Here is a 25,317-nt window from a genome sequence, read left to right as displayed (position 1 = left end):
AGCAGAGCAGAGGGGAGGGGCTGGAGCAGAGTGTTTGGGGAGACAGAGAGAAGAGAAGTCTGGAGTTGTAGCTCCCAGGCTGAAAGTGAAGCGTGCTCCGAGAGGGCCGGGACAGGCTGCGAGTGAGGAAGGGGCCAGAAGTAGCCGGGCAGGGTAGTGGCCCCCTCGGTACCTGGGTGACCCGGATCACTACAGGGGAGTGGATTCCCCGTTCCCGGCTGAGGAGAAAGAGAAAGAGAATGGAGAGAAAGGCACCTGGCTGCAGGGAAAGAACAACAAGGGCTGCTGCACCGTGTGTGGGACACGAACACCCCCGTACCGAAGGCTGCGGACACTGGCAATTCCTAGTTTACCAGTGACTCTGTGTGACATACTTGTGAGTACGCCCGTGCCCTCGGGCACCACACTGCAGCACTGCGCCCTGCTCCCTGCTTACCCCATCACCGGGCCCCGGGACAACTACCCCCTACCCACGGAGGGGAGAAATAACAACCGAGCTGCTCCCTGTCACCGCTCCCGGGATCCCCATAAAGAGCAGCGGTGGTGTCCACAATCACCACAACCGTGGGTGGCGTCACGGACAATCTCCCTTAACAAACCCCCTTTTACTGTGGAGCCTGGGATCACAGACCGGGTCACGCTACCGTGATACCCACAGGAGTGACCCCGTGGCCTGGATCTGAGTACCCCCTGGTTCCCGGGCGACACATCTGGCGTCACGAACAGGATCGAACCCATCCAGTTACCTGGAGGAAGTGTGCCTTATTCTGGACTGTCAGCGGTGATCCGCTGCAAAAATTTTGAAAGTCGCCATCTTTGCCGCCATTTTGGGAGCGAAAATCTCCCGCCCAGCACCTTCTTCCCCAAGCGGTGGGCGCGAAAAAGAGGCTCCGCCCCCTGAGAACGCGGGCGGAAGTGAAGCTCCGGAGGACCGGAAGCGAAAGAAAAAAACTTTAAAAGTTGCCGGAAGGACTGCTCCCGAGTACCAAGGGGGAGCAGGAGGAAGGAACCGCAGTTTATGTGACCAGGACTGTAAAGGCAGGGACGCCAGGACTTTGCCTAATTCCGTTCCTGGACAAGCAGTAGCCGCAACCCCGATGACATCTTACCCGGATCCGGCAGTCCGCCCAGCCGCCACGGTGATGATGTCGGCTCTGGCAGTCCGCCCGGCCGCAACGGAGGTGGCACCCAATTGGAAGTCTGCCCCAGATGTGGCGCCAGCCGCTCCCAGGTACCCCGTCACGGCTGTGGAGCAGCCGGAGTGCACCTGCAGAGAGGAGGAGCAGGCCAGTGAGAGATGGAGCCCTCGGCAGTTAGCGAGGCCGGTTGTAGCCGGCGCCGAGGGCATCCAAGTGGGCCTGGCTTCTCAGCAGGAGGCAGAGCACGGAACCCGTGCCCCGTACTGGGAGTGGCGGCAGCGGCAGTGGTAGTGGAGCATGGACGGCTACCCGCCAGTTTCAAGTTGACTATTTTATGGACTGTCACCCCTGTTCAGCGTCCTCAACTTCAGGAGGTGGCCATCTGCACAGCAGGTGGGGGCGGCAGAACAGTTTAGAGTTTAAGACAACGTATCTCCCGATGTGGGAAGATGTATGATTGTAATGTGTTGATTTTTCCTTTTCCAGTTTTAATAAATGTTGGTGGCCAGACGGCCCGAGGACGGGCCGTGTTTTACCAAGGGGGTGTGTGACGCCCTGGCAAAGCCAGGTTGTCACAGAAAGAGTTAATCCTCCTTGGTAATCTGATCTCACACCGGTGCAGCAGGACAAACCACAGCCCCCAGGGTAAGAGAAAAGCAGAGCAGAGGGGAGGGGCTGGAGCAGAGTGTTTGGGGAGACAGAGAGAAGAGAAGTCTGGAGTTGTAGCTCCCAGGCTGAAAGTGAAGCGTGCTCCGAGAGGGCCGGGACAGGCTGCGAGTGAGGAAGGGGCCAGAGGTAGCCGGGCAGGGTAGTGGCCCCCTCGGTACCTGAGTGACCCGGATCACTACAGGGGAGTGGATTCCCCGTTCCCGGCTGAGGAGAAAGAGAAAGAGAATGGAGAGAAAGGCACCTGGCTGCAGGGAAAGAACAATAAGGGCTGCTGCACCGTGTGTGGGACACTAACACCCCCGTACCGAAGGCTGCGGACACTGGCAATTCCTAGTTTACCAGTGACTCTGTGTGACATACTTGTGAGTACGCCCTTGCCCTCGGGCACCGCACCGCAGCACTACGCCCTGCTCCCTGCTTACCCCATCACCGGGCCCCGGGACAACTACCCCCTACCCACGGAGGGGAGAAATAACAACCAAGCTGCTCCCTGTCACTGCTCCCAGGATCCCCATAAAGAGCAGCGGTGGTGTCCACAATCACCACAACCGTGGGTGGCGTCACGGACAATCTCCCTTAACAAACCCCCTTTTACTGTGGAGCCTGGGATCACAGACCGGGTCACGCTACCGTGATACCCACAGGAGTGACCCCGTGGCCCGGATCTGAGTACCCCCTGGTCCCCGGGCGACACAGTGACACCAGCAGTAGGTCATCTGCATAGAGCAAGAATTTCACCTGGGCGTCATGGAGTGTGAGACCTGGAGCAGTTGAAGATTCTAGAGCAGTAGCCAGCTCATTGATGTAAATATTGAAGAGCATTGGACTTAGGCTGCAGCCCTGTCTGACTCCTTGGCTCTGCTGGAAATAAGCCGTTCTTCTACTGTTCACACTCACACTGCAGAGGTTCTTGGTGTAGGAGCTTTTGATGACATCGTAGGTCTTTCCTCCTATTCCGCTTTCCAGCATTTTTAAGAACAAGCCCGGGTGCCACACTGAGTCAAAGGCCTTTTTAAAGTCTACAAAGCAGGCGTATATCTTCTCATGCTTTGTATTGTGGACGTGGCTCTGAATGAGACTGTGCAGGGTGTAGATGTGGTCCGTGGTGCGGTGGTTTGGCACCAACTATGCTTGGCTTTTGCTCAGGACATTGTGCTCGGTAAGGAAACTGATGATCCTTTTGTTTAGGATGCTGTTGAACAGTTTTCCCAAGTTACTGCTGACACATATGCCTCTGTAGTTGGCAGGGTCATACCTGTCCCCACTCTTGTGGATCGGTGTAACGAGTCCTTGGTTCCAGGTACGAGGGAAGTAACCACCACTCAGCACAATGTTGAACAATTTAACCATTGCAGCTTGAATTTCTGGTGGGCTGTACTTCAAGATCTCTGGGGGGATTCCATCCAGACCACTAGATTTTTTACACTTTATGGAAGTGATTTTCTCTGCAACTTCCTGTAATGTAATTGGTGTGTCCAGTGGGTTTTGGAAGTTTTTGATTTTCTCTTCCATTGCCTTTAGTTTTGATGTTATGTTTTCCTGCTCTTGGCTTAGTCCTTCTTTTGGGATGTCTTGGTAGAGGTCTCTGAAGTACTGGAGCCAGATGTTGCCATTTTGGATATGGGTGTCATTCTTTTTCTTGCTCTTTGTGTCCATGTGGCTCCATATTTCCCAGAAGGAGTTGTCTTGGAGGGCGTCTTGGAGTTGGCTAAGTTTGGTAGAAATGTAGCTCTGCTTCTTCCTCCTGAGGATGGTTTTGTACTGCTTTTGTATGGTGTCATAGGCTTCCCTCAGGTCTGGGTTGTTGGGGTCTCTGTGTTTATTGTTTGAGGCTGTTCTCAGGGTCTTTCGAACGGCTTTACACTCTTTGTCAAACCAACCATTGATCTGCTTTTCTTTTGGCCTCTTATAGTTGACTTGTTTGAGGTCGGACAATTTGGCCATGGTGTGGAATATTTTGTTGAGGTCTTTTGCAGCTTGATTCACTCCTTCTGGGTTTGACTTGTACTTGTAGCTGTAGAAGTTGTGGAGCATCTCCTGTAATTCCGGTCTGTTGGGAGCCTCTTTATATTTTATTTCTGATGTCTTGGACCATTTATAGGATGGAGGTCGCTTGTAGAGGCTGCTCTGCTGTGGCTTTTGTGTGGATGGTTTCTCTGTAGATTTTATGTACAGGAGAAGTTGGCTGTGGTCTGACAGGTGCGTTTGTGGGGTGACTATGAAGGCGCTAATATTTGCCGGGTCCATATCTGTAATGGCGTAGTCTACTACACTCCTTCCTACATGGGAGTTTAGTGTATATCTTCCCAGTGAGTCTCCCTTTGTACATCCATTAAGTACGTCTATCTATCTATCTATCTATCTCTCTATCTATCTATTTCTCTATCTATCTATCTATTATCTATCTATTTATCTATCTATCTCTCTATCTATCTATCTTTACTAGACCTGGTCCTCTCATTTGAACGAAAATAAACGTCTGAGCCCCAAGGCCAAATCCAACTGAAACCACAGTACTCACTATAGTTCTATGCTCATTATCTACTTATCTTCTTTATTTGAATATATCCATTTTCTACCACATATCTATGTATACATTTTCTTTCTTTCTTTCTTTCTTTCTTCTCTTTCTTCTCTTTCTTCTCTTTCTTTCTCTTTCTTCTCTTTCTTTCTCTTTCTTTCTTCTTTCTTTCTTTCTTTCTTCTCTTTCTTCTCTTTCTTCTCTTTCTTTCTCTTTCTTTCTTCTCTTTCTTTCTCTTTCTTTCTTTCTTTCTTCTCTTTCTCTCTCTCTTCCTCTTTCCTTTTATCCCTAAAGGAGTTAAGGGTGCTTTACACGCTGCGACTTCGCTATGTGTGACACCGCAGGAACGACGAACATCTCCTTACCTGCGTCCACCGGCAATGAGGAAGGAAGGAGGTGGGCGGCATGTTAAGTCCCGCTCATCTCCGCCCCTCCTCTGCTATTGGCCGGCCGCTTAGTAACGTCGCTATGACTCTGAACGCACCTCCGCCTTGAAGGAGGGATTGTTCGGTAGTCACAGCGACGTCGCTGACAAGGTATGTGCGTGTGACGCTGCCGTAGCGATAATGTTCGCTACGGCAGCGATCACCAAATGTCGCACGAACGACGGGGGCGGGTTCTATCGCTCGCGATATCACTAGTGTTGTCGCAGCGTATAAAGCACCCTTTAGATAATGTCAGAACCCAATAATCTAAGTTAAACATGGTTAGTTTCATCAGAATCTCTTCACCTACAACATGCTCCTCTCAGATAAAGTAGCAAAAACCTGCCGGCACATTCCCTTTAAAGGTAATGGGCCTAAATGCAAAATCTTTAATAAAAAGGGGGTCTTTAATAGAACTGGCGCTCATAAAGGCCAAAAGGACCTTTTGAGCTCCTAGACTCCAAGGTTTGACTGCAACTTAAACCACTGCATCCACTATAGTTACGCTCCTCTGTCTATTTAGGTACCAGAGGGCAGCCACAAGAGTAGAGGCTGGGTGCGGACCCCAGGACCGGGACTCAATGTGTTCCGAATAGCAGATACAAAAAGCAATGTGGAAGAATATTATCTATCTATTTGGACGCTAACTGCATTTATGGATGTTTTCTATGTGACTGTATAATTATAACCTTACCACTGATTTGTTGCTCTATTATATTTTTATTATTCTGAACAGTTTATGAATCTTTTGCTTCTTGTTTTGCAGCACATGACACCGGACTGGTCACCCTTCAGGTTGCCTTTAACAACCAGATCATCTCTAATTCTGTTGTCTTTGAATATAAAGCGAGAGCCCTTCCTACACTGCCTTCCTCCCAGCATGACTGGCTCTCCCTGGATGGTAAGCGCACATTTTCCAATTCTGACTTATAGGGGAACATGTCACTAGTGGAGCCCCATATTGTATGCACATTTTTTCTTAATGCTATATATATTCAGTAACAGTTTATAGAAATTGCATCCCTGTCCTGGGACACAAGCAAAGGAGACTCCGCCAATCATTATCATTGGCTTTCTCATGTTTTCAAATATCTCTGGTAGTCTGGGATATGAAGGGTAGTCTGGTTCCTTCTTGACATGTTCTTAATACATGGTTGATCTTTCCACCACCTAAGACTGGCCATAAGGGTTCGATTCCATTCGCGATTTTCATGTGAGTGCAATCATAAAACATCGGCCCGCACTCGCACCAGTGCAAAAGTATGGGGCAGCGTCCATCTGCGATTGATTTCTCATGCCATAGCGGCATGTAAAATGAATCGCAGCACGCAGGGTTTTGCAGCGAGTCTGGGCTCACTTGCCCCCCATACAAGTCTATGGGAGTGTGTGAAACATTGCATGTTATCCGACTGCAGTGCGATATACGCAGAGACATGCCGGGGAGAAGATGGGGAGAAAGTGCTCCTTCCCTCTTCTCCGCACCTGTCATGAGATCGCAAGATCGCATCACACTCGTATGACCCTCGGCTGACATCCGCAGCAGAGGGTCATTAACATATCACTTTCGATGTTCTCACATCAGAAGCTGTGGGCAAGTGGAACCAAACCCTAAGGGGTACTTTGCACGCTGTGACATCGCAAGCCGATGCTGCAATGTCGAGCACAATAGTCCCCGCCCCCGTCGCAGCAGCGATATCTTGTGATTGCTAGCGTAGCGAAAAATTATCGCTACGGCAGCTTCACACGCACTCACCTGCCCTGCGACGTCGCTCTGGCCGGCGACCCGCCTCCTTCCTAAGGGGGCAGGTCGTGCGGCATCACAGCGACGTCACACGGCAGGCGGCCAATAGAAGCGGAGGGGCAGAGATGAGCAGGATGTAAACATCCCGCCCACCTCCTTCCTTCCTCATTGCAGCCGGGACGCAGGTAAGGAGATGTTCCTCACTCCAGCGGCTTCATACACAACGATGTGTGCTGCAGCAGGAACGAGGAACTACATTGTACCTGTCGCTGCATCGGCATTATGGAAATGTCGGACCCTACACCGATGATACGATTATGACGTTTTTGCGCTCGTTAATCGTATCAAAAAGGATTTACACACTACGATATCGACAGCGACGCCGGATGTGCGTCACTTTCGATTTGACCCCACCGACATCGCACCTGCGATGTCGTAGTGTGCAAAGCCCGCCCAGTGCATTCAGCTTTTGAATTGGATTTGCTACTCAATGTGTAAAGCACCTCTTCAATGCTATGTCATCCCTCTGGAATATTTCGAAGCACAATGTCTCCTGCAAATTATGATGCTCCTATACTAAAACATGGAAGTTGTTGCACTTAAAGTTGAGCAGTTCCTGGGCAGTAGAAAAGTCCATGCATAAAAGCTACCTTCTGTCTCCCCTTATATTCCAGCTATGCCCTGTTCTATTGTACATTAACGGGCACCGTTATTGTATATATAGAACATAAAATTTAAGGTTTTCTGCAGGAGATGTTATTATGAATAAATTGATAAATATATTAACATAGTAAATCATGCTTGTTTTGTCTACAGAAATAACTACTGTATTACATTAAATTGCTGCCATATTGCTACACTCACAGAAACTTGTCCTAGAATGTTATTAGTACAGGAACCTATGAACATGTACAGTAGGAAGTTTCACCTCCTTTGTTCATGGAAAATATGATTTTAGTGAATATAATATTGGAGAACTGAGGATACCAATGGTGCTGCTATTCACCTTGTCTTTCTGATCTAATACTGGAAATACCAGTGATGCTGAAGTAAGAAGAGGCTGCTCACACTGCTGTTCACATTGTCTTTATGATCTAATACTGGAGACACCAAAGGATGCTGATGAAAAAAGAGGCTGCTCACACTGCTGTCCACCCTGTCTATATGATCTAATACTGGAGACACCAAAGGACGCTAAGGAAAGAAGAGGCTGCTCACACTGCTGTCCACCCTGTCTATATGATCTAATACTGGAGACACCAAAGGACGCTAAGGAAAGAAGAGGCTGCTCACACTACTCTCCTCCCTGACTATCTGATCCAATGTTGAAGATACCAGCGGTGCTGAAAAAAGAAAAGGCTGGTCACATACCTGTACACCTTGACTTTCTAATCTAATATTAATAATGACATCTGTAAAGTGCTGTGGCATTAATGGTGCTATATAAGTGAGTAAAATAAAGAATACTGGAGATAACAGGGGATCTGAAGTAAGAAGAGGCTGCTAACACTGCTGTCCACCCTGTCTATATGATCTAATACTGGATGTTAAGGAAAGAAGAGGCTGTTCACAATGCTATCCACCCTCTCTATTTAATCTAACCCTGAAGATACTAGGGATGCTGAGGTAAGAAGAGGCTGCACACACTGCTGTCTATCTGATCTAATGCTGAAGATTCCAGAGGTGTTGAGGTAAGAAAAGGCTGCTGACACTGTTCTCCACCCCATCTTTCTGGTATAATACTGGACATACCAGAGGTGCTGAGGAAAGAAGATGCTGCTCACACTACTGTCCACCCTGTGTATCTGATCTAATACTGGAGACACCAAAGGTTGCTGAGGAAAGAGGCTACTTACAGTTAGGTCCAGAAATATTTGGACAGTGACACAATTTTCGCGAGTTGGGCTCTGCATGCCACCACATTGGATTTGAAATGAAACCTCTACAACAGAATTCAAGTGCAGATTGTAACGTTTAATTTGAAGGTTTGAACAAAAATATCTGATAGAAATTGTAGGAATTGTACACATTTCTTTACAAACATTCCACATTTTAGGAGGTCAAAAGTAATTGGACAAATAAACCAAACCCAAAAAAAATTTTTATTTTCAATATTTTGTTGCGAATCCTTTGGAGGCAATCACTGCCTTAAGTCTGGAACCCATGGACATCACCAAACGCTGGGTTTCCTCCTTCTTAATGCTTTGCCAGGCCTTCACAGCCGCAGCCTTCAGGTCTTGCTTGTTTGTGGGTCTTTCCGTCTTAAGTCTGGATTTGAGCAAGTGAAATGCATGCTCAATTGGGTTAAGATCTGGTGATTGACTTGGCCATTGCAGATTGTTCCACTTTTTTGCACTCATGAACTGCTGGGTAGCTTTGGCTGTATGCTTGGGGTCATTGTCCATCTGTACTATGAAGCGCCGTCCGATCAACTTTGCGGCATTTGGCTGAATCTGGGCTGAAAGTATATCCCGGTACACTTCAGAATTCATCCGGCTACTCTTGTCTGCTGTTATGTCATCAATAAACACAAGTGACCCAGTGCCATTGAAAGCCATGCATGCCCATGCCATCATGTTGCCTCCACCATGTTTTACAGAGGATGTGGTGTGCCTTGGATCATGTGCCGTTCCCTTTCTTCTCCAAACTTTTTTATTCCCATCATTCTGGTACAGGTTGATCTTGGTCTCATCTGTCCATAGAATACTTTTCCAGAACTGAGCTGGCTTCATGAGGTGTTTTTCAGCAAATTTAACTCTGGCCTGTCTATTTTTGGAATTGATGAATGGTTTGCATCTAGATGTGAACCCTTTGTATTTACTTTCATGGGGTCTTCTCTTTACTGTTGACTTAGAGACAGATACACCTACTTCACTGAGAGTGTTCTGGACTTCAGTTGATGTTGTGAACGGGTTCTTCTTCACCAAAGAAAGTATGCGGCGATCATCCACCACTGTTGTCATCCGTGGACGCCCAGGCCTTTTTGAGTTCCCAAGCTCACCAGTCACTTCCTTTTTTCTCAGAATGTACCCGACTGTTGATTTTGCTACTCCAAGCATGTTTGCTATCTCTCTGATGGATTTTTTCTTTTTTTTCAGCCTCAGGATGTTCTGCTAAACCTCAATTGAGAGTTCCTTAGACCGCATGTTGTCTGGTCACAGCAACAGCTTCCAAATGCAAAACCACACACCTGTAATCAACCCCAGACCTTTTAACTACTTCATTGATTACAGGTTAACGAGGGAGACGCCTTCAGAGTTAATTGCAGCCCTTAGAGTCCCTTGTCCAATTACTTTTGGTCCCTTGAAAAAGAGGAGGCTATGCATTACAGAGCTATGATTCCTAAACCCTTTCTCCGATTTGGATGTGAAAACTCTCATATTGCAGCTGGGAGTGTGCACTTTCAGCCCATATTATATATATAATTGACATGTTTTTGTAAACAGCTAAAATAACAAAACTTGTGTCACTGTCCAAATATTTCTGGACCTAACTGTACATACTGTACTCCATGACTTTCTGATCTAATACTGATGAGGACATCTGTAAAGTCCTCTGGAATTAATGGCGCCATATAAGTGAGTAATATAAATAAATAATACTAAAGATAACCGGAGAGCTGAAGTAAGAAGAGGCTGGTAACACTGCTTTGAACCTTGCCTTTCTGATCTGATACTGGAAATACGAGGAGAACTGAGGTAAGAAGAGGCTGCTCCCACTGCTGTCCACCCTATCTGATCTAATACTAGAGATACAGGGTGCTGAGCTAAGAAGAGACTGCTCACATTGCTGTGTATCCTGAATATCTGATCTAATACTGGAGATGCAAGTAAACCAGCTCCCACATTTTAGCAATGGTAAGTGTGGAAACACAAAAGTCAGTGGGTGCTCTCGTCCACTGGCATGGCTGTCTTTAGAAAAACTGCATGGACCAGGTATTATCCCACTGAATGCCCGCACTCCTTCCCTGTGGGTAGAATACTACTCAGACAACACAGGGTGAGGGAATCACACATTGGTAAGACTTTATTAGGTCACCAACAGTGAAAAGCATATCGTACATTCCCAGCAAGGATACAAGATAGTACAAGCAACAGAGTCTCACCCTTTCCAGGGATTAAAATATGTGTGAGTTTGTGGCTTCCAGGAAAAAACTATCCCAGCCAGAAGCACCCCACTTTTGGCAAGCACCCAGTGAAGGGAGATAGTAACAAGCTTAGAAAGCTGACCGAGCACAACAAGGTATGTAGCCTGGTGACTAGATTGTCCCATCCTGGGTTTTCCAATCAAATTTGTGGGCTCAGTGTTGGACAGTGAAGCAGTTCTGTAATCCTCCAGCTGGAACAATGGATCCTAGGCTGAAGTCCTGAAGAATGATGATGGCAGGAGCAAGGCCCTTTTTATACCACTCAGTTCACATTTCAGGGTATTGTGTCTAACAGGATTGGTGGTAGATGGCTGTTCCCTCATTGGTCACTAGTTCAAACCTATTGCATAATTGTCCTCTGAATGATGTAGTCAAAAGGGGCCTGAGGCCACCTGCACTTAGCAGGCAATGTAGAAATTAGCAAATAGCTCTGGTTAATCTGACATGAAACAATGGCTAATTTCTCTTAATCTACCAAGCAAAGGAACAATGCATCTGGCCTTATTAAGAACAGTTCATCCTTGGCACAAGTGACCAGATGCTGAGTAATCACAGTATGTTTTTTGTTTTCTTCTACTATTGCCATTAACATTTTATCTTCGAACCATACACTTCGTACTACACTATAATTAAGTTTTAACAATCAGTTTTAATTATACAACCCTTGAAAAGAAGGACATAACAAGAAGAAATGCTATGTATGTAGCACTTCCAAATTAAAGAAGAAATCCAGGACGTGATAGATGAATGGTGGTTTATTATCAACATGTTCCTGAGTCAAATAGACTCCTTCATCAGGACAACCACATGTAGAGTGACAGATAGCAAGCATGTGCATAAATACATGGGAGTAGAGACAACTAGGGCCCCCTAGCCTGAGGGCCAGTCTAGGAGTCCCAGTCCCCTGTTATCCCCTCACACCCCATGACACAGGGGAAACACCTCTTGATATTTCCCCATGCTTCATTTTCATCCTGCCGGCGTTTCTAACAGTTCTGATCCCCCTTAGCCGGCTTGAGCCTCCGTGATCTATACAATAAATTGTTTTTTTTTCTCATCTCACTTTTTCAATAAACATTTTATATCTTATCTTTAAACCAATAATAATGTTTTAGTCTTATAAATATATTCTTTATTAGATCACAGTCAATCCCATTTATAACTTCACGTCTCTCGTATAGATCAGAACCTTAGACGCACTCCTAGGAAGAATCAACAACACCATTTGTAGCTGGTGCAAGACCTGATATATTATATTTTTTTGAATGATAACAACCCACCATTTTAATTTTATTTTTCTCTTTTCTTCCTTTATAACAATTTTAAAGAATATTTTAATAACAATACAATTTTATCTTTTTTTTGTTAGATTATTTTGAAGTGTTTGGATAATGTACTATATGACCATTTCCTCCATTTTTATCTTTGCACCTATTTTTGAATTTTGTATGTATTTTTTTTATATGTGACAGACTGTTACGAACCGGCGCCACCATAGCCGCAAGCAGCCTGCTGCGGTTCCTGTTGTGCCCAGGCGCCGGCTGCCATTCTTGGCGTGCCTTGGGTCATCCAGTTGGCTGCTCCTTCCACCATGTCTAAGTGTGGAGAGGCGGCTAGTGCGCATGCGCGCGCCGATTTACCCCAGCCAGAGTCTAAGTCTGGTGTTTTGCCTACTGAGCATGCTCAGCCTGATTGTGTCATTTCTGAGACTAAGTCCTCAGTTCAGGCTACTGAGCATGCTCCCACAATTAATCCTAACAGCCACTTTGCACAGGTACTTGGACTTCGTGCTGTGTCTAAGTTCTGGGATGTGCCTACTGAGCATGCTCAGGCAGATAGTCTGATTTCTGAGTCTGTTGTTCAGGCTACTGAGCATGCTCAGGCACTTAGGGCATCAGAGGCTAGGTCCGGTAAGGACCTCACTGAGCATGTCCGTGAGGTTGCAGGCCCTGATAGGGCAGAGGGTGTCAGGTGTCCTGATGACGTGGCCACTCCGGAATGGCTCGCAGAGGCCCGCCCCTATGATCTGGCACCTCACCATTGGTCATCAGACGATGACTGGTGAAGTGTTTGGGGCGTGGCTGCCATGAGGTCATCAATGACGTGGCGGTTCCGGATAGGCCGCTGGTGACGTCGCTGCTGACATGGCACTCTGCTATTGGACCTTGGTGGTTCCACCTTAGGTTTGAAGTGGACCCAGGTTATAAAAGGGGCTGGAGACAACATGGAGGTGCGCAGTCTTCATTTAGAGTTCATGGTGGCATAAGCTTTGTTGGAAGAGGTAGGTAGGGCTAGGCAAATGGTGCCTGTCACGCCAAGATTCGTGGTTCGGCACATCAGGGTCAGGCGCCGTGCTTCCTTGCTGCCATTCCAGTTGTGCTATAGCAGTCCAGTGGCGTTAATTGGACTGCGGCTGCTGTGTCACCTGTCCGTTTGTGCCTCCTACGCACACGGACAGCATACCTGTTGCGTTACTTGTCCGGTTGTGTTCTCTACGCACACGGACAGCATACCTGCTGCGTCATCTGTCCGGTTGTGCCCTCTATGCGCACGGACAGCGTATTCCAGAACCCCTGTGGAGTTAACAGGGTGTTCCTGGATTGGGTGTGTGAACCCTATTTCTCTCCTCGGCTTCCCAGTCAAATGCTACTGATGTGACTACGTGGTCTGACGTGTCTTTCACACACGTGACCAGTCGAGTGGTGACTAGAAACGCTAATCGAAGGACCGCTCGCAGCGGTCTTCTCGGTCAACGCTAACTGGTTACCATCCGGCCTGACGTGTTCCCTACACACGTGGTGGTCGGAGTAGCGCCCGCTCCACCGAAACGCTAACTGGGTTGTCGTCCGGTTTGATGTGTTCCTACACACGTGACCGGTTCCCAGGTCTCCTGGGTTATCTCTGAGTTATCAGCTCTATAGTCTCCACCTAACCCACAGGGTGCCAGCAGCTCCATTGCCATCTGGAGCACGGTGGGCCCCGACTGGCGATTGGGATATATACCCCCTGGTCCTAATCTGCCGGTCCTCCCGTAACACAGACAAAATCAAAAAAGAAAATCCCATTGTATGATTTTTAAATAATTAATTTGCATTTTATTACATGAAATAAGCATTTCATACACTAGAAAAACAGAACTTAATATTTGGTAGAAACCTTTGTTTGCAGTTACAGAGGTTAGACGTTTCCGGTAGTTCTTGACCAGGTTTGCTCACACTGCAGCAGGGAATTTGTCGACTCCTCCATACAGATCTTCTCCAGATCTTTCAGGTCACGCCTCCATACAGATCCTCTCCAGATCTTTCAGGTCACTCCTACATACAGATCTTCTCCAGATCTTTCAGGTCACTCCTCCATACAGATCTTCTCCAGATCTTTCAGGTCACTCCTCCATACAGATCCTCTCCAGATCTTTCAGGTCACTCCTCCATACAGATCCTCTCCAGATCTTTCAGGTCACTCCTCCATACAGATCCTCTCCAGATCTTTCAGGTCACTCCTCCATACAGATCCTCTCCAGATCTTTCAGGTCACTCCTCCATACAGATCCTCTCCAGATCTTTCAGGTCACTCCTCCATACAGATCCTCTCCAGATCTTTCAGGTCACTCCTCCATACAGATCCTCTCCAGATCTTTCAGGTCACTCCTCCATACAGATCCCCTCCAGATCTTTCAGGTCACTCCTCCATACAGATCCTCTCCAGATCTTTCAGGTCACTCCTCCATACAGATCCTCTCCAGATCTTTCAGGTTTTGGGAGCTGTCTCTGGGCATTCTGCAGGTTTATTTCGATATAACAAAAGGATGTACATTTTAATCTACTATAGTGATTACCTTCCTACAAAAAACAAGTGATTTGCTAATTGAAGATATTTAGGAGCTTATTTATATATGACATTTTTTGTCTCTATTTCAATCCCCAGAGAACTCCCTTACACCTCATTCACATGTATGTGTTTCCTGTATATGTGACATCCGTTTGTTTTTTTTTTCACACATACCAAACATACCTAATATAACCTATAGGCCTCCTCACGAGTCCGTGTTTTACTGGCAGTACAGATGACAAGGGCCAATACAAATCTATGGGTCCGCGAAAAACACATACGGCACACGGATGTTATTAGTGTGCTATCTGTGTGTTATATCTGTTTAAAGAGGACCAACCACCAGGATTTTCCTATATAACCTAAACCCAGTGCTATACTGGCGCTATCATGCTGATTCCATACATACCGTTAGTTGTGAGATCGGATGTAAACTTTCTGAAATACAGGCAAGTAAAGTTTGTGAAATTCACTGGTATTTGATTGATAGCAGCTACAGAATATCTAATAGGTGGGTCGGATTTTGCTACTTTTTCCCGCCCCTGTCTGTTTGCCTGTCCTTCCTCCCCCTGTCCTTCCTCCTTCCTCCCCCTGTAATAACAAAGATAGGTGAAGGAAGGCCAGGCAGACAAGGGCGGGAATAACTAGCAAAACCCAAGCCCTCTATTAGATATTCTATAGCTGCTATCAATCAAATAACAGTACATTTCACAAACTTTACTTGCTTATATTTCAGTACATCCGATCTCACAACTAAAGGTATGTATAGAATCAGCATGATAGCGCCAGTATAGCACTGGCTTTAGTTTATATAGGAAAATCCTAGTGGTTTGTCCTGTAACATTGCAAAGTATAGGGTAAGCTTTGTCATTTCTATATTTCTTTAGCCATCTGTGAAAAACACTGATGGAAAAAAGACAGCCACATCGATGACACACTGATGGAAAACACTGATGGCACCGCTACCATTTTTTCATGGACATGTGAAGGAGACCTTTAAGTGACTCAGAACTAGATATTTCCTTAAAATCTTATACTGTTCCTACAATCCTGACTAGTTGGCTATTCTAAAAATTACATATTTATCGTAATACCGGAAATATTATTGCATCACTTGGTGCACCGTCTCCATAACTCACCTTCCAGCTCAGCAATATCCCACCTTGTAATGTGCTGCTTTTTCCTGGCCGCGATGAATCACTGAAGTTGTGAATGCTTACAGTGTAAGTTATCAGTCATAATTAACAAGCTCAGATACAGAATGGGGAGGCTATGCACAAACTAATAATGGATGGAGACTGGACAGCCCTCAATATGGCTCATCTGTGAGCAAGAACAGGCTGTAGAGTGGTCTCTGAAAAGTTAATCATTGGGTATAGTCTTTCTTTGCACTTCCTGACACAGAGCACACAACCTTTACTTCACTAAAGGCCCCGTCACACTAGGCAACATCACTAGCAACATCGCTGCTAACGAACAACTTTTGTGACGTTGCTAGCGATGTTGCTGTGTGTGACATCCAGCAACAACCTGGCCCCTGCTGTGAGGTCGTTGGTTGTTGCTGAATGTCCTGGGCCATTTTTTAGTTGTTGCTGTCCCGCTGTGAAGCACAGATCGCTGTGTGTGACAGTGAGACAGCAACAACTAAATGTGCAGGCAGCAGGAGCCGGCTTCTGCGGAGGCTGGTAACCACAGTAAACAGTGGGTAACCAAGAAGCTCTGTCCTTGGTTACCCGATATTTACCTTCGTTACCAGCCTCCGCCGCTCTCACTGTCAGTGCCGGCTCCTGCTCTGTGCACTCGTAGCTGCAGGACACATCGGGTAATTAACCCAATGTGTGCTGTAGCTAAGAGAGCAAGGAGCCAGCGCTAAGCATTGTGCGCTGCTCCCTGCTCTGTGCACATGTAGCTGCAGCACACATCGGGTAATTAACCCGATGTGTGCTGTAACTAGGAGAGCAGGGAGCTAGCGCTAAGCAGTGTGCGCTGCTCCCTGCTCTGTGCACATGTAGCTGCAGCACACATCGGGTAATTAACCCGATGTGTGTTGTAGCTAGGAGAGCAGGGAGCCAGCGCTAAGCAGTGTGCGCTGCTCCCTGCTCTGTGCACATGTAGCTGCAGCACACATCGGGTAATTAACCCGATGTGTGCTGTAACTAGGAGAGCAGGGAGCCAGTGCTAAGCGGTGTGCGCTGCTCCCTGCTCTGTGCACATGTAGCTGCAGCACACATCGGGTAATTAACCCGATGTGTGCTGTAGCTAGGAGAGCAAGGAGCCAGCGCTAAGCGGTGTGCGCTGCTCCCTGCTCTGTGCACATGTAGCTGCAGCACACATCGGGTAATTAACCCGATGTGTGCTGTAACTAGGAGAGCAGGGAGCCAGTGCTAAGCGGTGTGCGCTGCTCCCTGCTCTCTGCACGTGTAGCTGCGTGCGCTGGTAACCAAGGTAAATATCGGGTTGGTTACCCGATATTTACCTTAGTTACCAAGCGCAGCATCGCTTCAGTGCGTCGCTGCTGGCTGGGGGCTGGTCACTGGTTGCTGGTGAGCTCACCAGCAACCCGTGTAGCGATGCTCCAGCGATCCCTGCCAGGTCAGGTTGCTGGTGGGATCGCTGGAGCGTCTGACTGTGTGACCTCTCACCAGCAACCTCCTAGCAACTTACCAGCGATCCCTATCAGGTTGTATCATTGTTGGGATCGCTGGTAAGTTGTTTAGTGTGACGGTACCTTAAGTTTCAGCATATACAGATCACATTCATATATTTCTTAGGCTGTATTCACATGTCCTGTAGTCATCAGTTATCACGGATCTGTTAGGCTAAGTTCACACCTCTGTTGTTTTAGGTCTGTCGTTGCGACACAACTACGGATCCATCGTTTTTTTAGCTGTCAACTGATGCAATAGATGTGTTATGTCACAGGATTCCGTTCACAGGAATCCTGTGAAAAAACTGTTCCGTCGCGTCCGTTACAACCGCTGTGCATCTGTTTTTTGACAGATCCGTCGTCATCCGTTTGTGTTTGGGACAGCCCAATGGGTGTGCCAAACATGCTGGGCATTCTCAGTAGAGCACTAGATTCCGTCGTGTGAATTACGGTGGAATCCAACAACATAGACAGCCATTATAGCTCTTGACGGATTGCGACGGACACCTGCGGAGTGCGTTTTTTTGTTGCTCCAAAAAACATTACATTCAGTGTTGCTCCCGCCTGACGGTCACTCAGTAAACGACTGATCCGTCACGCAGCGGATGCAACACAAGACCATCCGTCACAATCCGTCGCTAATAGAAGCCTATGGGGAAAAACGGATTCCTGTAAAATATTTTGCAGGATACCGTAATTCCTCAAGGCGACGGATTGTGACTGATGCAAAACAACGGAAGTGTGAACTTAGCCTTAAGCCTGCTTTACACGTTACGATTAAGCATACGATATCGTATGCGATCGTAACCGCCCCATCAATTTGTTGAACGTGTCGCACAAACGATTATTTGCCATCACACATACTTACCCTTCCATACGACCTCGATGTGGGCGGCGAATGTCCACTTCCTGGAGTAGGAGGGACGTTCAGCGTCACAGCGGCGTCACGCGGCAGCCGGCCAATAGAACCGGAGGGGCAGAGATGAGCGGGACGTAAACATCCCGCCCACCCCCTTCCTTCCGCATTGCCGGCGGGAGCCGCAGGACACAGGTAAGATCTGTTAATCGTTCCCGGGGTGTCACACACTGCGATGTGTGCTACCTCGGCAACATTGAACAACCGGACATTCAATTTTTAGCAATTGAACGACGTGCGTGCGATGAACGTTTTAACGTTCAATCGCAATCGCACGTAGCTGTCACACACTGCAATATAACTTACGATGCCGGATGTGCGTCACTTACGACGTGACCCCGCCGACACATCGAAAGATATATTGTAGCGTGTAAAGCCCGCTTTAGAGATCCATTTGCAAAAAAGTTTTGCAACCACAACTTTTTTGTCCATAGTTAAACAGCAAATGTCGGCCGGATCCATTTTAACAGGTGGACTCTATGGACAATGTATCCGTTAACGGATTGCTATTTATCGTCCATCTGTAACAAATCGATTACAAAAATGCAAGTAAGATTGGCTTAATAGCAATCCATTAACAGATCTTTTGTCCATAGACTCCCATGTTAAAAAAAAAAAATACATATGTCAGAAATCAGTTTTCCAACGCATCCATTCTAACGGATGACTACAGGACATGTGGACTTAAGCTGGTGTCACACATAACGACGACGACAACGACGTCGCTGCTACGTCACCATTTTCTGTGACGTTGCAGCGACGTCCCGTCGCTGTCGCTGTGTGTGACATCCAGCAACGACCTGGCCCCTGCTGTGAGGTCGCCGGTCGTTGCTGAATGTCCAGCTTCATTTTTTGGTCGTCACTCTCCCGCTGTGACACACACATCGCTGTGTGTGACAGCGAGAGAGCGACGAAATGAAGCGATCAGGAGCCGGCGCTGGCAGCTGCGGTAAGCTGTAACCAGCGTAAACATCGGGTAACCAAGGGAAGACCTTTCCCTGGTTACCCGATGTTTACGCTGGTTACCAGCCTCCGCTCTTGCTGCCAGCGCCGGCTCCTGCACTGTGACATGTGGCTGCAGTATGCATCGGGTAATTAACCCGATGCATACTGTAGCAAGGAGAGCAAGGAGCCAGCGCTAAGCAGTGTGCGCGGCTCCCTGCTCTCTGCACTGTGACATGTAGCTGCAGCACACATCGGGTTAATTAACCCGATGTGTGCTGCAGGAGAGCAAGGAGCCAGCGCTAAGCGCGGCTCCCTGCTCTCTGAACTGTGACATGTAGATGCAGCACACATCGGGTTAATTAACCCGATGTGTGCTGCAGGAGAGCAAGGAGCCAGCGCTAAGCGCGGCTCCCTGCTCTCTGCACATGTAGCACAGCGACCTTATGATCGCTGCTTCTGCTGTGTTTGACAGCTAAGCAGCGATCATAACAGCGACTTACAAGGTCGCTGTTACGTCACCGAAAATGGTGACGTAACAGCGACGTCGTTGCCGCTGTCGTTTAGTGTGACAACAGCTTTAGCCTAACGCTGGACCATCTGTTATCTCATGGAAGGACTCTACAGTAAGCTCATACCTGGTGTGAAATGGGTGATAACGGGGAACAATAAATTGTATTCTTCAGCAGAGAAAACAGATGATATACTTTAGCACTAGTGACTCTTTAAATTCTCCAGTTGGTAACGTTCGTCCCTATTTCTTCATAGCAGTTGTCTCCAAGATGTAACACCACAGCTCATGAAAAACTATAGCTCCAATTGAGAATTTCCCAAAAAGCGTAGAGCCCAAAACAGAGACCAATTAGTTTGCTGGGATTTCGCTATACAACCATCGAAATATAATGAGCTGAGTTACTGAGGCAGGGTATGGACAAAGAAGGCTGGAAGTGTTTCTCTTGGATGTCTACAAGATGAATGCACCATCTTACGCAATATTTCCTCGTCTGTCCTCAAGATGAAGACTGATTTCATGTTCTAAATGAAGTGTGCAGATTCTTTTTTTAGTGCTGTTGCTTCTAACTTTTCTTTCTCTTCTACAGAGAGTGACTTATTTTAATTGCTGACTATACATATTCATTGTGTTTTTTCCATTCGTATGTTTTCTTATTTACTTTCTAATGAAGAATAATAGAATTTTGGGGGAAAATGCATTCAATGTGCAACTATTAAAGGAACTTGTTGGCTTCGCCATACCCCCCAAACAGGCACCATGTTTTTATTGAACCCTTTATATATTTCCTAACAAGCTCCTTTTTGTTCCTTATAAATTTTGGAATATGGCATTAGCAGCTGAATCCTGTGTCCCTGAATTCCTCCTGATCATGCGCAGGCACGTCAATGAACATGGGGTGCATACATGTGTTTTGACTGCGCATGGAGATTTTCAGAGCCAGTTTTGCAAATGATGTTACTCACACCCACAAGAGCATGATATCATGATTAGTGGGATGATAAATCTGGGTTAAGCAATGCCCCCAAAGCTAGTTACCCACTAATTAGCAGATCAACAGCGCAGTTCTAAAATTTATTTCAGACATATTCAAAAATCAATATACCACAAAAAGTTATTTGCTAGGGTTCACTAAATACATTGTGGTTGGGGGGCTTGGGGAAGCTCATAGGTATCCCTTTGATTCTAGGCTTTTTAAAGGAAGCCTATGTCACAGGTGTGTCACACTTGACCGACAGTCCTGTGGTATCCGACTATAGAAGGTCACAACGTTTGGCTACACAAACTGCTCCCTGACATTCTCTTCTTCCTGCTGTGGTATAAATGGTATCTTATATATCTTCTCTGCTTGGGGTTTATCCTTTTCCTTTTAGGACCCTGCAGATATCCTCCCCTTTCAGCTGTTAATCATCCTCACTTCCCCTTGTGTCCTTAAATACCCACATTTCCCCTTGCTGTTTTCTGGTGATAGAGTTATATTCCTATACAGGCCTTGGATGCAAGCAGTCGGCTTGCATTCATCTGAATAAAACATTGTTGTGTGTTGCTGTTCCTCTTCCTGAGACTTCTTAAGGCCGCTTTACACGCTGCAACATCATTAGCGATCGCACCCGCCCCCGTCGTGCGTGCGTCACGGGCAAATCGCTGCCCGTGGTGAACAATATCACTAGATCGCGTCACACGAACATACCTTACTAACGACGATGCTGTGGGCGGTGAACAACCTATTGTTTCAAGGGGGAGGTTCGTGCGGTGTCACAGCAATGTCACACAGCGGGCCACCAATAGAAGCGGAGGGGCGGAGAGCAGCCGCATTAACGTCACTCCCACCTCGTTGCCAGAGGATGCAGGAACGCTGTTGTTCGTCGTTCCCGGGGTGTCACGTGTAGCAATGTGGGCTGCCTCAGGAACAAGAACAACCTGCGTCCAAAACGAGCAACGATATTTTGAAAATGGAACGAAGTGTCAACAATCAACGATTTGTGCCACTTTTTGGATCATTAGCGGTGGCTCGTGTCACACGCAACAACGTCATTAATGACGCCGGATGTGTGCCACGAATTCCGTGACCCCAGCGATATCTCGTTAGAGATGTTGTTGCGTGTAACAGGGCCTTTAGAGAGAAGTTATTTGTTCACTTCCCCCTGTTTGTGCTGCCTGTGTCTTCTTTAGAGCTTAGTAGAGTTGACTAAGTGCTCATCCCATCCGTTCCTTACCTAGGGCCCAGTTCAAGGTCAGCCAGGGCCAGGTATCCTGCTTGGCGCATAGATGCTGAATCTATTGAGGGTGGTCAGGGGAGCCAGCAGAAAATTTGGTCAGGGGTTGCTATATTTCCCTTTCCTAGACACAGGATTTCCCTGACGCTGTACTCATGGTACTTCCCTATACCTAGCATGACAACCTAATTTCAATGCATGTGAGGCCATAAGAGTTCAGTGGCTTTGAAGATAAAGTGATGGTAATATATCTTATATCTGCTTTTGTGTGTAGTACCTCTTGGCCATTCACTAGAGATTTTATTTCTCCGTAGTCGTAACATCTTAACAGTTGCCCAACTTTAAGAATAAAGATACTCTAATATGATGTGTTCCCTTCATGTAGAGGATTACAGCGAATGAGTAATTATTATCCCGACACATTTTCTGGTTGTGACAGAATTGAGGAATTTCCTTAGTTTTAAAATAAATGACACACACGTTGGGGGAGTTTGGTTTAGAAGGCCATAGATGTGTGACAAAAGTTGGCTGAATGGAGATGCTATTTCCATACACAGAGGGCATAAACATTTTTATGCTCATGTTATTGTCTTCACTAGTTCTTATTTATAAGCCACCAGCGGCGGACTGGAGTACCTGGGGCCCACCAGGAAAAATCAATCTTGGGGCCCACCAGCACCATGCAGTTACCGTACTATATATAGCAGGGGTGGGATTCAAATTTTTAACAGGTTATCTGTAAACCCCGTCCATTTGAAAACCACACCCATTCTGTAACCACACCTATTCTGTTAGCCACACCCATTTTCACGCAATTTCCTCAACCAAAAAATACAAGTAATTTAAAGTAAAATCTCCTTCCCCTTCCTCTCCTGTCCAGCATCAGTTGTTCCAGTCACTGTCAGTCTTATTGTATTAAATGATTTTTCTACAGTTTTTAAAAATTATTACTAAAGGAGCCCTGCTAAAACTGGAAAGGACAACCTTCCCCATACAGATCTCATCCCATTATGGCCTCTTTCCCCTGCAGATCCCATCCCATTATGGCCTCTTTCCCCTGCAGATCTCATCCCATTATGGCCTCTTTCCCTTGCAGATCCCTTCCCATTATGGCCTCTTTACCCTGCAGAACCCATCCCATTATGGCCTCTTTCCCCTGCAGATCCCATCCCATTATGGCCTCTTTCCCCAGCAGATCACATCCCATGTGCTCCTTTTCCCATATAGCTCCCATCTTATGTGGCCCCTCTCCCCATATAGCTGCCATCTTAATGCGGCTCTTCTCCCCATATAGCCACATATAGCTGCCATCTTAATGCGGCTCCTCTCCCCATATAGCCACATATAGCTGCCATCTTATGTGGCCCCTCTCCCCATATAGCCACATATAGCTGCAATCTTAATGTGGCCCCTCTCCCCATATAGCCACATATAACTGCCATCTTAATGTGGCCCCTCTCCCTATATAGCCACATATAGCTCCCATCTTATGTGGCCTTTCCCCATATAGACACATATAGCTGCAATCTTAATGTGGCCCCTCTCCACATATAGCCACATATAGCTCCCATCTTATGTGGTCTCTCCCCATATAGCCACATATAGCTTCCATCTTAATGTGGCCCCTCTCCCCATATAGCCACATATAGCTGCCCTCTTATGTGGCCCCTCTCCCTGCATCTTCGGCTCACTGAGCGCTTACCTGCTCCAAGCACCGGTGGCCTCTCCTCTGTCTTCCATCCTCCGCGGCTCTCTGCACACTAAGGGTATGTGCGCACTAGGTGTTTTTTGTGCATTTTTGGCCGCAGAAAAACACAAAAATGCACCCGCGGTAAAAGCGCGATGCGTTTTTACGTTTTTGGCTGCGTTTTTGCTCACTGCTTTTTTATGCGTTTTTTATCAGTGAACAATGCCATTAAAGATTGTTGAAAAAAAAGATCTGATGTCATTTCCTTCTTCAATATGTTCTTCATTCTCCACTAGTGTATGCAGGAGAGCAGACAGCTGCAGAACTACAAGGCTCAGCATGCTCCATCCAGGACTGTATGCAGGAGTTTTTTGCCCTCCAAAAAAATGACGTGGGCTTCACCATATTTTTGTATGCTAGCCAGGTACAGCAGGCAGCTATGGGCTGCCCCCAACCCCCAGCTGCCTATTTGTACCCGACTGTGAACCAAAAATATAGGGAAGCCCTTTTTATATTATTTCATGAATTTCATTAAATAATTAAAAAAAAAAAGACGTGGGCTTCGCCATATTTTTGTGTCCAGCCAGGTACAACTAGGCAGCTGGGGATTGGAATCCGCAGTGCAGGGTGCCCAAGCTTTCTGGGCACCCCCTCTGCGAATTGCAGTCCGCAGCCACCCCAGAAAATGGCGCTTTCATAGAAGCGCCATCTTCTGGCGCTGTATCCAACTCTTCCAGCTGCCCTGATGTCGGGTGGCTCACTGGGTAATAATGGGGTTAGAGCTAGGTGTATATTATCAGCTGGCCCTAAGCCCGAAATTCATGGTGTCACGCCAATATTAGACATGGCCACCATGAATTTCTAGTAAAGATAAAAAAAAAAACCACAACACACAGAAAAATATTTTTATTAGAAATAAAACACAACACAATTAGTGACTCCATCTTTATTGAAATAAAGAACCGGATCCGGATCCAATATAATTTGATCGGTTTGCTGGAAGGCAGAGTGATCAGATGATGTGTCAGGATGAAGGCATGAATCACATCACACATCAGCTGATTGCATAAAAGCCGATTATACAATCAGCTGATGCATCAGTGCAAAAAAAAAACCCCACACACTTCTGTGCAGACTCCTGTCAGACCGATCAATGCAGGACCTGGCGGTAATCAGCTGATAAAGTCTCCTGACGGCATCAGCTGATAGTTTAGCCGTCCGGGTAGTAAAAAGCCAGCGTTACCGCTGTCACTATCACTGTCAGCTGATTCCATCAGGTGACCGCATCAGGTGATCAACGCCAGGTCCTGCAGCTATCGGAGGTGTCCCGGCCGTCTGCACACAGCCGGAGCTGCGGTACCGGGAGCGGACATGGCACCGGGAGGCTGCAGACAGGTGAGTATGAGGGGCCCCTGCTCACTCCCCGAGACCCCGCACCCCACCTCCGGGGCCCCCGTACACCCTTCCTGGGCCCCTGCACTCCCCCCCGGGGCCCCTGCTCGCTCTCCGGGCCCCCGCACCCCCCTCGGGGCCCCTGCTCGCTCTCTGGGCCCCCGCACCCCCCCCCCCGGGGCCCCTGCTCGCTCTCCGGGCCCCCGCACCCTCCCCCGGGGCCCCTGCCTTCTATACTCACGTGCTGCTGCAGTCAGTGGAGTGACGCCGGTCCGTCCTCCGCAGTGCACAGCGCGATGCTGCCAGCACCTGCACAGGAAGGAAGCAGTCATCGCTCTGAGACTGCCTCCTCCTGCAGTGTCGCTGCGCAGATGAGTCAGAGCCGCGCGGCACTGACAGTGACAGCAGGGAGAGCGGGGAGATCGCTCTACCTGCTTGCCGCTCCAGAGGGAATGGGATTGTCACTAATCATATCGGCAATGTGCCGATATGATTAGTGAAATTACCGGCCGGGGGGGGACCTCTCACACACATCC

The 25,317-nt window shown here is 47.4% G+C and overlaps 1 protein-coding gene across 5 annotated transcripts in view; it reads left to right on the top strand.

Moving 5' to 3' along the window:
* CAMTA1 (calmodulin binding transcription activator 1) overlaps window positions 1-25,317 on the top strand; it is a 2,097,701-nt gene that overhangs the window by 1,861,986 nt on the left and 210,398 nt on the right. For all 5 annotated transcript variants that reach the window (XM_075328219.1, XM_075328220.1, XM_075328218.1 and 2 more), the window contains one exon: window positions 5,521-5,655. In XM_075328219.1, coding sequence (XP_075184334.1) covers window positions 5,521-5,655 — 135 coding nt within the window. The remainder of the gene's footprint in view (window positions 1-5,520; window positions 5,656-25,317) is intronic.

Source organism: Anomaloglossus baeobatrachus, chromosome 11, assembly GCF_048569485.1.
Source record: "Anomaloglossus baeobatrachus isolate aAnoBae1 chromosome 11, aAnoBae1.hap1, whole genome shotgun sequence".
In the NCBI taxonomy this organism is placed as follows: Eukaryota; Metazoa; Chordata; class Amphibia; order Anura; family Aromobatidae; genus Anomaloglossus; species Anomaloglossus baeobatrachus.
Note: the sequence above shows the minus strand (reverse complement) of the source record. Positions and strands in the feature narration are given on the sequence as shown.